This window comes from Pelecanus crispus, chromosome 19 (assembly GCF_030463565.1).
Source record: "Pelecanus crispus isolate bPelCri1 chromosome 19, bPelCri1.pri, whole genome shotgun sequence".
Lineage (NCBI taxonomy): Eukaryota > Metazoa > Chordata > Aves > Pelecaniformes > Pelecanidae > Pelecanus > Pelecanus crispus.
The window spans coordinates 4,312,362-4,330,316 of NC_134661.1; the positions used below are offsets into that span (position 1 = coordinate 4,312,362).

Below are 17,955 nucleotides of genomic sequence, written 5' to 3' on the forward strand. Positions count from 1 at the left end.
CTCCTCCCTTGTGCAAAGAATGCAAAATAGCTGTCTGTAAGAAGACACCACTTTATATTTATTTTGGCCTAAAATGCTGTCAGGGTAACTAACTGTTAGGGCTAGTGTGGTCTGAGGGTGAGCAGGGGGTGCTGACCTTGTGGGTTCTCCTTACAGCTCTAGAACAAACCAACATAGCTATCCACTGTCTTGGTTTATCCACAGCAGAAACTGGGGAAAAGAGTCAAAGAGGAGATAAAATCCTTCATGTGCATGTGTCTGTCATCATCACTGAACAGTAATAGTGGGGAGAAAATGTTTGGTTTCTCAATAGGGAGCTTAATTTTAAGGCTTACTGAGCATTAAATACTTAACTGTAGAACTAGTGTCTGTAGTGTCTTTAGCACTTAGCTGATTTGAACTTCCAAGTCACTCAAGCATCTCTGGAAGATTTACTCAAGATTTAATTCTTTGGCCATAAGAGTAGTTGTCAGCCTCCTATTTAAGCATGTAAAATTCTAAACTTGCTTACTGTAAAACGCTCAGGTTTTGCTCCTTACCACTGGACGGAGTGGGAGGCAGGCTTTTATTTTTCCATAAAGAAGCTTAGGAAATAATTTCCTACAAGACTGTAATGAGCTCAAACTCTAACAGATGTGAAATGTCTTAAATTCCTGGCATGAAGGAGCAGTTCAAAGTTGCAACATGGCAGGCTGTCCTGGACTCTTTGTTTTCTTAATTCTCAAACACATTATTCTTGGAGATATCTAATTTAGACAGATACTCTGTTTTCAAATATTTTGAGTGGGATAAATGTTTTTAGCACAGCAAGCGAGTCAAATGTGCAGGATTATTCAGCTAGAGGAACACTACAAGCCTGAATAATTCTGTGGATATTTATTCTCTTTCATGTAATTTACACTGTTTAAGTAGAAAGTTTTTGTTAATTTGGATCATTTTGACTAAAATGAAGTACTTTACACAAGCAGTTCAGCCTGCAGATGTAGTTGAGACCACCTATAGCATGGGACTGTCGGATGCGCTGAGGTGTGTATTTTCCAACAGCCTGCCTGGATTTTGAGAAGAATGTGTGTGTTGCTAGGAGGACTACAGGACCAAACCTTTCTTTTCAGAAGAACCCCATTTGCAGATAGTGGAATTGCATAGATATGAAAATATTTTAGGACTATCCTGATCAGACCATGAAATTATTGATTACACTTAAGAACTCGTCTTCAGAGGACTGTTCTTTCAGAAAGGATGTGATGTGCCTTGACAACAGTGGCCATTCACTGTTCTGTCACGCTTTCATCCAGGAAACATTTTGATATTAATGAACAGAAGCAGATAGAGCACCTGTCACAGGTGAAATGAACATTGTCCAGACAGTGCTATAAGCTGTGTGTAGGTGGTATTGGAATTCCTGCTTTTGCTCTTGTATTCAAGTTTTTCTCCGCAGCAGATTTGAGTCACTTGTTTACCGAGTTGTATACCCTCTGGTGGTAGTACAGGATGTCCCGAGTTGCAGGAAAATGACAGGTTGCATGTCTACTCCGTGGACATCAGTATCTTCAAATAGTCCGTTGCAAATGTCATCCTTGATAAAAAATGCAGCTGAATAAACCTCACAGAAGTTCCTGGAACAATTGAAATTTTTCAAGACCCATTTTGAATATCCACATGTTAAGTGAACTTGATGTAGGTATGGTTTGGGCCAAGTTTACAAAGCATCATTATGGATTACTTGTATCTCCATTATTTTAATCTCTTCTAGGCTGTTCCTCCTAATTCCAGCAGTCAAGTGATATAGCACATCTTACTACTTTTTTAGAAGTATAGTCTATATTTAGCATTGCTCCCTAATTCAAGGCTGCTTCTGAATCTAATGAAAGATTTAAATCTAGAAGCTCTCTAGCTTTTAGCACATGAATTTGTCTACAAATAAAAATGTCAGTAAAACATTTATTTTCACTTTGATTCTGCTTGTATGTTTATGTGCCTTACAGAAAGGTATATTTGATTTTGTTGGTATATATGTGTATTTGTGTATATACATATACTTGTTATTGGATGGGCATGAAAATAAACTGACCTGCAGAATAGCATGTGTGTGAAAGCACTGTGTGATCATGTTAAGGATTCAGACATGAAAACACTGCTTTGGGTGGTCGTAATGTGTGATAAGGCCAAATACACAGTCCAAGTTTGCTCAGCACTTGCATTGCACAGGAGATGGTTCCTTCCCTCTAAATCTCTTTGAAAGGGCAGGCTTTTCTGAAATTCAAACCATCTTATATGCGATACATTCAAAATTAGTAGTCCTTAAAGTGTTGAAATGAGTCCTGAAAAATGCTTTAAGACTGACATCTTTGCATGAGAAAGATGCGGGATATTGTCCACTTTTTTTCTTTAAAATCTGCTATGCATGTAAGGCAGAATGGCCTCTTATTGAGAGGACTAAAAATGCCTTTGTGTGCCCTGGCCCAATCTGTACCCTTCCCCTGGTAAATCTCTGCTTGTGCTGTTTGGGTACTGTCTGTTTAGGTGTGCTAGTTTTAGTATTGTTTAAAATATTTGTTCCTCTGTATTTCTTGGATATTTGAAACATCAGTGAGGGATGAAAGACAATATTTCTCCCTTGTCTGCAGGGTGTTGGGTGAGTTATTGTTTTCTGAACAATACAGCAAACATTAAACGTTACAATGGTCTCCTTCCCCCCAAATACAGAACATTGCATTGTCTGTGGTGTGTCGGCAAGCCTGGCACTGCACCCAGAGCTTTTCTTTCAGGCCCATGGCCAATGCTTTCAAAACGCTGCAGCTGCACTAAGCTTAGGGTTCCTGCTCCGCAGGAAAAACAGACCAACCTCCCTCTGAAGTCATGGGATGTGGGCTGAGTAAAGCTGAAAGAAGCAATTCCCACATTGCCCTTTGCTGTATAAAGAGCTGCACACAGGATGTGGAAGGCGAAGAGGGGGTTTTTGGGGGTAAGAACTGTGGAGCCTGCATATATGTGGCTTTACTGAGCCAGACTCCTGGATTCAGCTTCTGGGAAGATGGTCTGTTGCCTGCTGGAGCCAGCCCCGAAGGCGTTACTCTGAGCAGGCTCTGCCCTCGGGTGGCTGCAGAGCTTTTGGGGAAGAAGGTATGGAGCCAGTTGTGCACCCATCCCGCGGAGCAAAAGTGCTTGCTAGGAGCAAGCTGCTTTTGCCATCTAGCCCATGTGTGTCCTGGCCAGCATATGGAGGGGTTCGCTGCTGTAAGGGGTTGTCCACAAGCAGATGCTCTTCTTTAGTACTCATTTAAATGAAACTTAAACTGGGGGCGGGGGGGGGGGGGGGGGGGGGAACTGGTAAAAGCACTATGAACAAAATCTCATTTCTTTGACCTGTTCTTGCTAGGTCTCATCTACACAAATACAAGAGAACTTCAGAGGGGGGTTATTCTTCACTGAATAATAAAACACTTAAAATAACCTAGAGCGTTTTTTGGATATGTTTTCTAGTTCCTTTTTTGTTCTGAGTCATACTGTAAATCCTGGTACCTGTCTAAATGTAAATTTCCATTTCATCACTGCTTGCTACAGTGAGACCCTACCCGAACTATTGAAAGGCATGAGGTTTGTTGATTTTGAGCGCTCTCTGGATTTCATGTGGGTAATTTCCATAACTGGCACACAGGTACTTTTGTGAAGCTGTGTTTTAGGCTTCCTTTTGACTGTGTGCAGGTGTAGATGACTGGAAAGAAAATAAAGTGAGGGTTTTGTCTAGAATACCTGCAAAACTTAGACTTGCTTGTGAGTTCATGGGCATTATTAAAAACTAATAAGGACTAAAGGGGCATTTTTAACTTTTTTAATAAAAAGACTGGTATGTCATGGAAAAGTGTGCAATGTGCGTGACAACTTGGTTATCAGTTCAGTGGTGAATCAGCTCCATGTTATGTCTGATTGCATGATTGAAAAAACAAAGGGTGCTTTAGAAATTTGCAGTCACTATCTCATTGGATGTCTCCCTGATCTTATTCCCATTTAGAAGATGAGCTTAGAGGCACAGGGCTCTTTCTTAAATCTGGAGCATGTTTCCTGGGGGCAACAAGAACAGACCAAGGTGTGAGCTCTCCTAAAAACAGCCTGTCCAAGCCAGAGAGGAATGAAAATTATGCTTGTTGCGCTCCCTCAAAAGGCAATTTATAAATCCTGATCAAGGCTTTTAATATAAAAATACATTTTAAAATATAGATTACCCGGTGAGGTGTGCATAAAACCTCAGTGGTGTGCTGGCACAGGACTCTGTTGCAAATGTTATGTTATTGCTCACTGTTGTGGTGCTTAAATTTAACTTATTGATTGGTCATCTAGCGAGTGTCGGCGTGTTAATGAAGGCAGCCCACAGCAATGTAGGCTGTAGGAGAAAGCAGGCATTCATCTTAGGCAGAATGTATAATTGTATTTGGCAGATGGAGCTTTGAGACTAGTGAATCCAGTGATAAACTGGATTAATTTTTCCTTTAAAGAAAGCAGCTAATGTGGCTGAAAAGGAGCTTTCACTCTCATCGATTCATGCGGAGATCCACATAGGGGAGGAGAGCTTAATCCTTTGCAAGACTCCGCCTAGTTTTAAAATTCTAGGTGTTTTATGTATGTGCATGCACGTGGTAGATGATACCTATTATAGAGGTGCTTGGCAAGTATCGATTAAATATCAGAAGCTCAGGAGCTGAGGGATGGTTGTGTTAACAACTCAGAGGCCTATCTGAGAATGGGAGCAGGAACAGGATGAATTCTCTAAAACTAGAGTTGGTCCTGAAGAAACAGAAGCAGCCCAGGAAATGTCGTGTTGGATGTAATTTTCTCCTTGTTTTTTTTCACACAAAGGAAAGGTTAAAGGTCCACTACTTAAATACAAGTATAGGAACAAATTTAGCCTATGTAACTAGAGCTTCTTAGGCTCTTGCCAGTAATCTTGCTATGTAATCACAGGATTGTGTGTTCAATCGCACATGTGACTTCCTAGTGCTGCCAAGTCTCACAGTTTTCATCAGTTTCACAATAATTGATCCAAGAAGCAAGATATTTCATCTCACTTCATTTCACAGGGGGAAGAAAAAATGCTTTTAGGCTCTCTTCTTGCACAGCAAAACTTAAGAACAGCCCAACTGCACTCTGAAAATTCATACGCAAAAGGCAGATGGCATTTGTGCGCCAGAAATCCCTGTGGAAAGCTGGTTGGAAGATTTTTTTTATTTGGTGTCATAGCAGACCTGGGGGTCCATGACCTAAATGCCTGTAATTTTCCGTATCTCTGATCTTTTGGGTCAGTTTTAATTGAGTTTGAACTTATCATGGTGAGTCCATGTGTTATCAAAAGTCAGAGACGGGCAAAGCCAAGAATCGACCACTGATCTTGTTCAGTTTTAGCAGGGATGCAGTACAGAAAGAAACTCGGAAAGAAATTGCGAGTTTCGCAGTGACTAACGCAGTGCTAGTTGAACATCCCGTTTTTCTGCGGCGCGCTATCTCCTTGCCCAGGTTTTAGGGAGTTAACACGCATTTTGGGTTTTCCTGGCTAACATTTAGAGGGCTCTGCTTCCCTCTAGTGGGTCAGCTTGGCAATTTCTTCTTTTTTTTTTTTTTTTTAAATCCTGACAAACCGTTTTTGGCAAATGAAATTTTTTTTTTTTTTGATGTTGCCATTCAAAGACACTTCACTAGCCTACTTGCACCATGCCTTTCTTAAGGTTAACCCTCTTCTTCCCAGGCTGGGCTCTTATTTCCAGTGCTGAAATGCATGCAACAAACATCATCCAGCGTTAGGGAAGAGATTCCAAGCCTTGTCAGGCTGACAGGAATAAAGCGATGGGCTCTGAAGGTCTTCTGGGTGGAAATACTGCTTATGAGTTAAGGTAAAAGGTGGAGGCAAAACCAAGGAGGTTATCTGAAATTTTGAGTGCACAGAGGGTGTGGGTGCAACTTTAGTATTGACAGCTCTGGAGCGTGAAACCATCTGTTCTTCATGCTTAAATATTAGTGTGAAATTAACTGCCTATGCGCATATAGATGTCCCCTTTAATCAGCTGCAGTCTGTCCAGGAAGCCAAGCTGTTGGGCTTTCTTCGATGCTGTGAAGCAAATGAGGAAGAATCCAGCAAAACCTAAGCTAGCAACGCTTGTCGGTGCCAAGATGCATCCTTAATCCTGGTCTCTGACCACTGGCGTCTACCTTTCAGCTTCCTGTTCCGTTTGGCTGTCTGAGGCTCAGACTGAATTTAAGAGAGTGGCTGAAGAAAACGTGACTTTGCCTTGTCACCACCGCCTGGGCCTCCTGGAGCAAGGGAGCCTGGATATTGAGTGGCTGCTGCACGTTTCCGAAACGGTACAAAAAGCGGTAGGTTCAGCCATGATTAGTATCTGCTGAGAAAATCGTCCTATTTCTGTGTCGACATCAGCAGTAGCCTCTGATTCACAGAGATTTCTGTAATGATCTTTGCAAATTATTCCAATGAAGTAAGCAGTTTTTAGAAAGCACAGCTGATTTGTTTAGAGAGAGTTATAATGTATAAAAGTATTTGATATTCAGGTGCACCGTATTGGAACAGGTTGTGTTACAGTCGAGTTTTCTTTGAACTAACACTGTTATGTAATCAGTCATCGCTGGATAAACTTCAGAATTGCCCTTCAGGTTTTCAAAAGTGACCTTGGGTTTTGTAGGCCGATTTTGAAACCTTGTTTTCAGGAAAAAAATACGGTTGTTTAGTACTTATAAAAAGCGCGTCTGCAGTAACTTAAATTAGCTAGCCAAAACCACCCAAAATAAAAGGCTGCTTTTGTATATTATGGTATAAGCTGATATCTCTTTTGACACTAGTATAAACGCTTCAGTATAAATCTCTAGCATAAATACAGCTTACGTATCAGTCTCAAACTCGAAATCCAGGTTTAATTTTCTACCCTGCCACAGGCTTCCTGTGTGACCCTTGGCAAGGCACTTAACCATGCGGAACCTTAGTCTGCGGTTCCTGAATACTGTGATTTGTTGTTCCGTGTGAAAGTAAAATTACAACTGGCTGATGAGTGACTGTCTTTGCTCCTCAGGTGATCACTTACTCTGGAGGCCATGTTTACGATGACCTGAATGAGGAACAGAAAGGGCGCGTTTCCTTCACATCCAACTTCCTTGCTGGAGATGCATCCTTACAAATCATATCCCTGCAGTCCAGCGATGCAGGGAAGTACATATGTAAGGTTAAAAATGCTGGGCAGTACGAATGGGCTCACATCACCCTGAAGGTTGTAGGTAAGGTCATTTTATTGTTCTTCCAAAGAAAAAAAATCACTAGACTCGTTTCCTGTAGAGAGATTTATTTCAGCGGGGTATAAATACAAAGACATCTCACGATCAGGTTTCACTGTCCAACTCCATATTTGCCTTTGCATTTTTTGGCAAAGGACAAGACACAGGAAGAGCCTAGAGAACTGTTTTGAGGTAAGTATAATCACCTGCAAAATCATATGAACTGTTCTTTCCAAATTATCTCTATGATCTCATCACACAAACTAGACTGATATTCTAGCTTAGCTGGCGATCACCCAGTCCTGATCTCCTGCTGAGGACTCTGGGTTCATGTCCCAGGACCCCAAACTGATCCAAGTCAGTGGAGGTGACAAACAAGCTGCCGGGGTTAGCATTTCTCTTCCCTGATTTCAGTTTATTGGTTGGCTTTTTACATACGCTATCATTCTGTGGAAGAAGGGCTGTGGCCTGCCAGATGCTGTGGGGAGAAGGAAGAAATGGAGAAGCAGGGGGAGGGAAAGGATGTTCTCTAAATAGTACCTAGAAGAGCAGCGTGGTGATACAGCTTTACTGATGCAAGTATCCGTGAGGCAGGCTGCCCCAGAGTATTACGATGCGTCATTTCTATGTCTGAGCCAGCCAGCTCTGCTTCTTAGACTATGAAGTTGCACACAGTTGCAGCTGAAGTCCCCTAACAAACAGCGCTGGTGTAATTCCTTAATGCACTCCAGACAAGGCAGCTCTTGGAAGCTGCTTAAATGATATACTTTGCCAAAGAAAGGGTTTTCCACGGAGAAAATAGTCTGCTGCATTTGTGTGACCTGTCTTCTGTTTCTTCTAGAAAAACCTTCCAAGCCCAAATGCTGGCTAGAAGGGGAGCTGTTGGAAGGAAAGGAACTATCCTTGCAGTGCCGTTCCGCCTCTGGCACTGCACCCATCTCCTACCGATGGCAGCGCATAAATGAGGAAGACGAGAGAGCTGAACATCTCCCGCCTACATCAAGAGTCAGTAAGTCAGGTCATTTCCTCTCAGAGCTCTCAGTACACTCACAGCCAGATTACCGTCCACACTTACACGCACATGTACAGTCATGTGCCTGCTTTTTAAACGGGGATCACTTGGTGGCAGTGATAGCAACGGTATACCAGTACCTCTTACTGCTGCAGCTGGGCGTTGTGCTGTGCTCCACCCTGAACAAGGAAGTGCAGGAGGAGTTTGTTTAGTGTTTTGCTGAAGGTTGACAAATGATCTTTTGTGAGGCATCATTGATTGTTCTTGAACTGATTTGCTCTGGAAGTTCAATTTGTGCTTCTGTGTCCTATCCACTGTTAAGGTTTTGTAGTCCTTTTTGATTAATCTTGGTGTTCTTTTCCCGTTTCAGACATTTCTAATCCCGGGCAAGTCCTATTGAAAAATCTTACACAGATGAGCACAGGGTTATACCAATGCATTGCCACCAATGAGGCTGGACAAGAAAGCTGTGTTGTTCAGGTGACAGTGCAGCGTAAGTATTGGCACATACCTAGTTTTCGCACCACCACGTGAGCAGCGCAGCTTCACAGCTGCCCCATCTCAACTGGTAAACTCTGTGCCACACCTTTGCCCTTTCGTACGTGAATCACATGAAGTAGTTCTTATTTATTGCGCTTATGGTTTGCATAGTAGTCTTCCGTATAACCTAAAGTGGTACATATGTCATTTGAGCTCAGATGATTTGGTCTGTTAGAAACGTTGATTTCGAGAATGACTGATGGAATACGAGGGAAAAAAACGGTGAGTTAGAGGTTCCAGAGTCTCCAGCTTTTAGAGGTACTTCTGTCTGGAGCAATTGCATGAGATTACTCTCAAGTATAAAATCTCCATGTGGATAGTCTATCATTTCAATTCCAAATTACTTACCTGTTGCACTTGAGACAGTAAACTATCGAAAGGCAGCAGGAAAGGCTGACTTTGACATGAAGTAATGTGCGGAATAAAAAGCAACTTTTGACACAGTTTGGTTTTAATCCAGATTTAATAAATTCTCTCCTGAATACCAGAGATTAAAATCAGTGTCCTACCTGATTAATCCTATCAAAGGTGCGTGCATGTCTAGGTATCTGTGTCTTTGCATATATATATATAAGGAAAAGAGTGGCGCTTAGGACCAGCACTGAGGACAAATCCAAGTAATACAGTTTAGGAGGTTTTTATGTGCAGCGCTCAGGAGAGATCAGCAGGAGCTGGAACTGTTGTGATAAAAGGCTGCTAATAGTGAAGTCTGTTCTGTGGAGATGCCATAGTTTTGGAATTTTTCTGCCCAGCCAGGCCTGAAATAACTGGAATATGGTCATGTAGCAAGGAAAACCTGCTCGCCTCGGGCATCTGAAGTAAAAGCATCCAGGCAGCTTTTATGGCAATTGAACTGAATTGGTTTAAAACCTCCCTTTGGTTTGCTAAACCCTCCGTAGGGACAAGCCTTAAGGAAACAACTTTCAGCCGAACCCAGCCTAACCACTCTTATCAAAAGAAGTTGTCATGGAGTATCAACTAAGGGCTCATACACCCTAGGAGGTGTTCTCTCATTAACTTTGTTATTTTGAATGAAAAACGCCTTGCACCTGCACAGTATGGTCTTCCTTTCCTCCTTCCTCTCTAACCCCCTCAGGTCACTTGTTTCCCCAACTGAATAATTAATTCTGTGAGTGGATTGCAATCATTTCAGGGTGAGTTGAAGGGGAAAAAAAATCCTCACGGAGAGTTCAAACACTCTTCTGCCTCTAGGAAACTGCTTGGCGCTTTGTTTCCTGTGTGGGTTGTCCTGTCTGTCTCTGTACTTTTTGTGGTTCTGTGTTCTTATGAGAGGATTTTTCTTCCTCATTTCAATTCTGACTCATAGCTGAAGGCATAGCACTTGTGATCCCACCCTTTCGGAAGTGAATACTTTTCTCACTGTTAGCTCAGGTTTAGAACCAATGCCTGAAGATAAACTGGTTCAATTTCTGTGTGGAGACAGGTCTAAATAAGTAGACTAATGCGTTCTGTTCTGATTTATACCAAGTGCTATAAGTTGTAGCGTGGACTAGAATCTGGCCATACAACCCTAGTGAGAGTTTACGGACTAACACATTTGTTTTCTGGACAATAGATGCGCAAAATATCGGCATGATCGCTGGAGCAGTTTGTGGCGTGGTGTTGGGACTTTCCCTCCTTTTCCTGGTTGTGAGGCTGACAATAAGGAGGAAAGAAAAGAAGAGATATGAGGAAGAGGAGGCACCAAATGAAATCAGGTAACGCCTTTTATTTAATCCCCCACCTCCCACCCTCCCTTCTCTGTTTCACACATCATTTCACTACAGTTTTAAGTAACCAAGGTGTAAGTGTCTTAAAAGGTTGTTTGAAAAGTTTTTAAAGTCTCCCTGAAATATCAGTGACAAATTTCTTGACTGTGAGAATCATCTTTGTGAAGACTTTCCAGAAAAACTAGACAGATGAAAATGTCTTTTTTCGCCCCCCCAGGACAAATTAGCATAAAACTCAACAAAATATTCTCTCTCACGCTTGCAATTTCAGCATTTTACAGCATTTGCATAATCCTCTCCAGTACTAAATTCAACCCACTTGTCCATTGTGGTTCTGAGAGGTTTGGTTTTGTTTTGTTTTTTCCTTTTCAGCTGCAGTTTCTGTTGGGAATGCTACGAGGCAGGCAGGTTCTCACAGTCTTTCTTGAGTCTTTTGAACAACTGTGCTTCTGGATTTAGCTCAGGGTGAAAAATCCCCTGAGCTGCTGTGTGCAGACTTGAGAAGCCTCACCCTGAGCGGGTGTACCAAGAATGCTGACGCATGTTCTTTGAACTCATCTGTTACATGCGTGTGAGGTCTGCCACTTAACTCCCCTAAGCAGAGATTGGTCTCTAGCCAATTGAGCCTAAACTTCTCAGGAAGGAAAGTGCTGGGAAAAGATATTTCCAGGAATGAGTTTTAGCTGCTTCTGCCCTTGAAGAAACCCCTTGCCTTGTTCCATCCTTATTTCTATCTGTAAAAGACTGCCTGCCCTCAGCCGACATCTATGTACCATTAGGCATCTCTGTAATCCATTCAGCCGCTGATTACTCTGCCTGATGGTCTGGTTGCCAGCAAGAAGGTAGTCTCTGCTGATTTCTTCCCTTCCCTTTTTCCTGTTCTCTTTGTTTTCAGGTCGTGCATCCTTTTTATTTTTAGTTGGAGCTTCAGCCTCTTGTATGACCTTTTCATGCATGACTTCTCTGTTCTCTCTCTCTTTCTGGGCCCAGTTCTTGCACTTCTATCACTACCCGTGTTTTTTTTAACTAGAAGAACTGGTCTCAGCTAGTCCTGTCTAGGTGATCTGTCACTATGAGTAAGGATTACAGAGCAGACAGTTCTGTCTGAACTGTTTGCACTGACACTTGGCGTTTGTTCCACAGACCTCAAAGCCGCACACAAAGAGCCAGTCGTGTGCAGCATGTATTCCAAATCCATTTGACCAATAGCTCCACAGAGCAACAGGGAGTTCAGTCCACAACGTTACGTAGGACGGAATTCAGAAAACCCTGGTGGACAAACATGCCCTGGTGATTTGCAGCTTCAATAAGCAACTGCCTATTGCAGCAGCAGTTCAGTCTGGTAAAAAGTATAAGTGTTTCTGTTCTCATGGTATTTGAGCCCTGTCATCTGTTTGATTGCAGAGAAGATGCAGAGGCACCCAAGGCCCATCTCGTCAAGCCCAGTTCCTCTTCCTCTGGTTCCAGGAGCTCGCGCTCAGGTTCCTCCTCAACCAGGTCGACAGCCAACAGTGCCTCTCGCAGCCAACGGACTTTGTCGACGGAACCTACTCCCCATCTAACTCCTCCCCAGTACAGCCAGAGGGAGTCGGAAGGAAAAGAAATTGAGCCAAAGAAAGTCGACTACACTAACCTGATGAAAATGGGAGCGACGCTGGTCATGGTGCCTGCCCAAAGCCGAGCATTCCAGACCGTGTGACTGCTTCCCAGCCATCTGGAGACTCCAGCTGTCCAGAAACACTTCACATAACACCAGCCACATAGGAATTGTTAGATTAGCTAGTTATCTTCCTGGTCAGCTTAATCACTTGTGATTCTTCACACCACAAGAAGCCCTCCCACTCAACTCTTTCTTACATCTTCCAGCACTGAGGTTCTGAGTTCTGATACAGAATTCTTTTTTTTTTTTTTTTTTTTTTTTTTTTTTAAGAAAGATACATTTGAGGGAAAAGGGAGCCGCCTTTTTAAATTATCTTTTTTGGAAATGGAACACTGAGCATTTTAAAACTACAACAGCTAAGCACTGTACAAATGAAATGAAGCCAAACCTCAGGATTTTTTAAAAGGGATCAACAGAGACATAAAGACGCATAATATTCCAGAGAGGTTTTGTGGGGAGGGAAGAGTCTCTTTTACTGATTTTGGAGAACTTTCTCAAAGATGCATTGTCTTATATGAAGATTTTGAGGCAGACTCTCTGCTGAGGGTAGTCTGGTGTTCAACCTCAAGGGGAACTGACAGACGCTTCACCTTTTCTGCATTCAGTCTTCTAGTGAAATACTTTTGGAGGCTGTAACTAAAGTGGAAATGAAATGATCACTTTAAAAGGTCAAGAGATGCAGTATTAAGGCATGTGTCTGAACTAACCTCTGTACTAAAGAGAAAGGACCCTTTCTGTCAAGGAAACAGAGGTGCTTTAATTGCCAGAATAAACTTAATGATGCACCCAGAGAGAGACAGCCAGGAGCCTGACTCTGCTTTTATGGTCAGCACTGCAAAGCTGCAGTAACTCCACTGGAGTGGTATCTGTGGCAAATGAGCCTTAGCATGATGAGAACCGGGCACTGAATCCAGAATGAAGGCAGTACCTCAAAAAGTGAGGGCCACTAATCTACCAAAAAGCCTGGACGAAGCATTTGGTAGGTATCTTTGCTATCGCCAGGTTGTGAATTCACCAGTTTTGGGGTGAGCCATGCTGTATAGGCCTTATGGAGAGCTCTGCCCAAGACTGAACAAACAGCATTCTTGACCTGACCTTCAGGCATCCAGGTAAGACTGAATAAGACTGAAGGATAGAGTGACAGAGCTCGTAGCGAGAAAAATACACCAGGGACAGGTAAACAAGCACAATGCTGCTTCCATTAGAAAATATTTGTGTGCAATGTCCCATTTATACACCAAATCCCAGGCCACGTGCTACTGTTGAGACTTAAACCTTAGCATGACTCTTAAAAAATGGCAAGAATCATAAAAATATTTTCTGCGATTAAATTAGCCAGAAGAAACATTTCCAAGGGATATCAAGTCTTACACTTCAAGTTGAAGGCCAATAGGAAGCGATGGGAGATAGGGACAGGCTTCCTCAGGAGGCAGATGCTTGCATAATTCTGTCATTTATATTTTCCTCTGAAGGACTTGGCTCTGACCACTGCTACACACAGGACACTGAGCTTTTAGGTTCTAGATTCCTGTATTCCTGGACTGATGATTTTCTATTAAAAAAAAAGTTGGGTGGGTTTTTTTTCATTAGAGGGAGGGAAGGTTTTCTCCAATTTATGGAATGAGTCTACAGGAGATGGATCAGCACAGAACCACAAATCTGTAATTCTTTCACTCTAGGGACTGTAATTAATCTCCTTTTCTGACCGAGAGCCAGAATTCTAGCTTCTTTGCTTGAGATCTTAGACAATCTAATCAAAGCCAAGCCCTGCTTGGGCTGCTTCCTTATGGGAAGAACTTGCCCTATACTATCTGATAACTAGGAGCAGTCATCCATTTTCATCACGTGTACCAAAATTTCACTTGTTCTCTCTACCCCCCAAGTCAACCTAGCCATCCTTGGCGGGACACAGTACCGATCTGTTGTGCAGGGAAGGCAGTCTTGAGTCACAGATTTCAACAGAGACATCTGGTATTAGGTGTTTGATAAGCTTCTACTGTTGTGATAGCTTATGATGTTGGATACTGTCATTTTACCTAGACAATTTCCCTGGATATTCCAGAGGCACGTTCCTGGATCAGCTGTGTTTTGGTGGATTTGGTAGTGGCTGTCACTGCTTGGAAGCAGCAGCTGTAAGTGTCTGCGATTCCTCTGCAGTTTCTCTTTTCCTGGGCCCTGATAGCTTAGGCACTCCAAAGTGCTTACAAGCTACTCCAGAGCTGGGAAAGACCTGAACAGCGTGAGCAGGACTGCTGAAGTAGTTTGTGGCTGCTTCTACGGTTGCTTATTGTACTTAATGTTACCTGTGTTGCATTTGAGGATGCTTATTCTATGCATATAAAAACAGGAATGCTTTTCTCAGTAAAGAATACGTGCCTGAGCAACCAGAAGCTTATTACCGCAAAATAAGGGTAACAATTCAAACGGTTGAGCTGGCTGCAGTCCAAGTACCAAATGCTGTAGGTTAGCTTTGAGTCACAGGCCAGACTTGCAATTAGCAAAGAGGAGGATGCTCTGTCTACAGCCTAGAGGCCCCTTGCTGCCGGCTAGGAGAATTTGCCCAGCCTGCTCCTGCAGTCTCTCTCCTGAAGGCCTTTGGGAATAGGCTGCAGGACAGATGAGCTGTGGCAGCCCTTTCCTCGTCTCCAAGTCTCCTGGAGCAGAGAAGCCCCTCCTTGATATACGAGCTATCTGTCTGATTGCCTAGGATGAGAGGTGTATGGACCTTGGGGGAAAAGAAGTTAATCGGAAGCAATTGCTGAAGCCTGGTGCATGCGATCATTCCCGTCTGTTCCTAGCTGTGTCGGGAAGCAGGCGGTACGCGTGCCCGCTGTCCGGGCACGTGCAGACTGCCCTGGATACAAACTGTGTCAGAAAAAGCACCGTGGCCATCTCCTGCCATGGAACAAAGATGCAGAGATGCGTGGCCCTGGTTAGAAAGTGTGGGCCCCACGGTAATTTAAAATCACTTAAGTCTGAAATGATGCTTTTCAGACCACGCATCAGTGATCTCGCAGGTGAATACAAAGTCAATTCTGCACTTCAGTTGGTAGCATGAAGCCCAAAGGGAAATGTTCATTACTCAAAAGAAATATGAGAAAGGGATCATTTCAGAGATATTCTGTTTTCAAAGGGACATTTTCTTAGCTCCGGATGATACTATTAGGAGTTGCACAAGGGAAGCAAATGAACCAAAAGCCAAACTCTATTTTGTAAAATAGTGTACTTAAAGCATTTACTGTCATATACCGGCTATTACTAGTGTGATTAAATGCATACAAATTTATGTAGCTTTCTTTTGTTTCTCAGCAGCTAAACTAAGCTTCCATCTCTTCTACCTGCTATAATTGGTGTACTTGTACTGTGTCTGAACAACTCAGAGAAAAGCAAATATTTATTACTGATTCCTTTGAATCAATGATTTCGTAATTTTTTTTTTTGTTTGGTTGTTTTATAAATAAATGTGCTGCAGCTTAAGTGCTACAGCTGAACTAAACTTGTACTAATGCTCCATCTTCTGTGGTATGATGTGTTACGTGCTGTCAAGCTGAATCCAAGCAAAAAAAGTACAGAGTCAAAAATACCATTTTTAAGCGAACAAGGACTATGTGCGTATTTGCGTAGAAGGTGCGGGGAAGCTGGTCTTTTTCTTGGGTATTTTTGCAGTCTAAATTCTGTGACCTGGTATGAAATATGTGAAACCTTGGGTGTGATGAAGTGGTGTTTTGACTTCCATGCAGCTATTTCGCCTGAGGTATTTTGGCTGAGGATGTAGATGCTTCCAGCTAATGTGGTAAATAGCGCCAGCGCAGACGCAGCACCGACACAAACCTCCGGTGCCATTGCCCTCCCACTCCCGCATCTGCAACCTTACTTCTGAACCACCCGGTGCGTTTCAGTTCATCTCCTGAACTGGGCGTGAGATGACAATGAAACCTTGAACAACTAAGAGCTGCGTTCAGACAGTTCAGATCTTCTCTGCAGATAAACGTTTTGCACTAGCTAACAGGAATCTCGGGCCAGGGAGATGTAGGTGGAATTTAGGGTAACTAAACATAACTGTGGTTGATTTCTCTCGCACTGCTTCAGCCTTCTTTCCCTCGGGGTGTTTTGCACAGAGGTCTCCCAACATCAGCAATCTTCTTTACTGAAATCTGGGAGTAAAAATTGCAACATAATTATACAGTATTTAAAACAAAACACAGTGACAACACAGTGGTCTCATAGGTGTGTCCTTCTGTCTATCCCTGATTCATAAGGAAACGCTCTTACTGGCTTCCTCCTGAGTTGATGGCATCCAAAATCCTGATGAGGTGATACGCATTTTGGGGTGGGTTGTGCAATTGTATACTTTTGTGCAGTATCGGGAATCCTGGGTTATTTTTAACCTGGAACAGTTTGTGCCAACACACTGAAGGGGGAGGACACAGTGGGAAAGGGAAGGGACCACCATGGAAATGGGTGATTTTCAAACTTCAGCCAGGGCATGCAGATGCAAGTGTTGTATAAATAACAAATGCTGCTGTTGTGAACAGGAAGCCTGTCTTTGATAACCTCCACTCTCTTCTCAATTCTGTTTTAAACGCTTAAAGGAGAAGCGGTGCTTGATCTCTAATGTACTAAATTAGTTTCAAAGAATAAGGTCGGAAATTCATCATTGAAAACACCTCCACACAGAATACTTGTCAGTGTCCAGCCTGCTGGGCCTTCGTTTTTCCGATATACAGTAAATGAGCTACTTTCGTCCAGGATGTTAACAGCTTTCATTTCTGATGTAATGAGTCATTTGCCAAACTGCCCTCCTCCCTGCACTGACTCACTGTTGTTTTAGGCTGCCTTCACTTGCTATCAGTCTGCTGTGTGAAGTACGGTTGCACATCTAAATGCCACTATTTAATTTCAAGCTGCAGGTAGTGCTATTCTTAGGTCCTACTGAAATTCTGCCCATGATTTAAAAAAACAAAACCAAAAAAAAAAGGAAAGGCAATCCCTTGCTAACAGCACAGCTCCCATGAGACTTGGTGCTGCGCAATGTTAGCACCGTGTGCCCGGGAAGCATCTCCCGTGTCTCCTGGGAGCCGCGAGCTCCAGCAGCCTGTACTCTGGACAGGGTGGAGCGGGCGTTGTGTGCCATACCTCGTCAGATACGGGGTGATGGTCTGTATTGACCACCCTTATCTTTAAAGGCACGGGAGAGTGACAGCTAGCGCTCCACGATACGGAGCCCCTTTCCTGCTGCACCTCCCGTCTCTAACCTTGTCCACCCAAGTTCCAACTCCAAACTACGCCTTTTGTCATCACCCAAAGGTCCCGATTCGGGTTCCAGCCCTGCACATGGCAGAGCAAGAACAGGAGCCACAAACTGTTGCTTGACACCAGTGCCTTCCCGTGGGTCAGCACACCCGCTGCATCTGCAGCAGCAGCCCGGTGGCACCAGAGATGCTTTTTCATGCAGCTTTTAGCCCTGACTACAGACGTTCCTTTGCCCCTTTTCCCGCTGCATAGGGTCGCAGAGGCTGGCCAGGCTATGGGTTTTGTGCAGCCCTCCTCCTAGTGACTCCCTCTGACTTTTCCACTCAGCGTTTGATGCTATGTAAACGTTTGATGCAATCCACAGCACTTCTGCTAGGGCCTGGCCTTCTGTGATTTATGACCTGCGATCAGCTTTCAGCCTAAGGCGCCGAGACCAGCGGAATGGTCGCGGGCCCGTCTGCTCGCTCGATCCCCAAGGACACCGAACAGCC

The 17,955-nt window shown here is 43.4% G+C and overlaps 1 protein-coding gene across 1 annotated transcript in view; it reads left to right on the plus strand.

The window, feature by feature from the left end:
• Nucleotides 1-12,250, plus strand: part of CLMP (CXADR like cell adhesion molecule) — a 41,730-nt gene extending 29,480 nt beyond the window's left edge. Inside the window, 6 exon segments of the mRNA XM_009488241.2 lie at nucleotides 6,206-6,363; nucleotides 7,071-7,272; nucleotides 8,111-8,278; nucleotides 8,652-8,774; nucleotides 10,398-10,539; nucleotides 11,956-12,250. Of these exon segments, the coding sequence (XP_009486516.2) occupies nucleotides 6,206-6,363; nucleotides 7,071-7,272; nucleotides 8,111-8,278; nucleotides 8,652-8,774; nucleotides 10,398-10,539; nucleotides 11,956-12,250 (1,088 nt within the window).
• The last annotated feature ends 5,705 nt before the right edge of the window (nucleotides 12,251-17,955 follow it).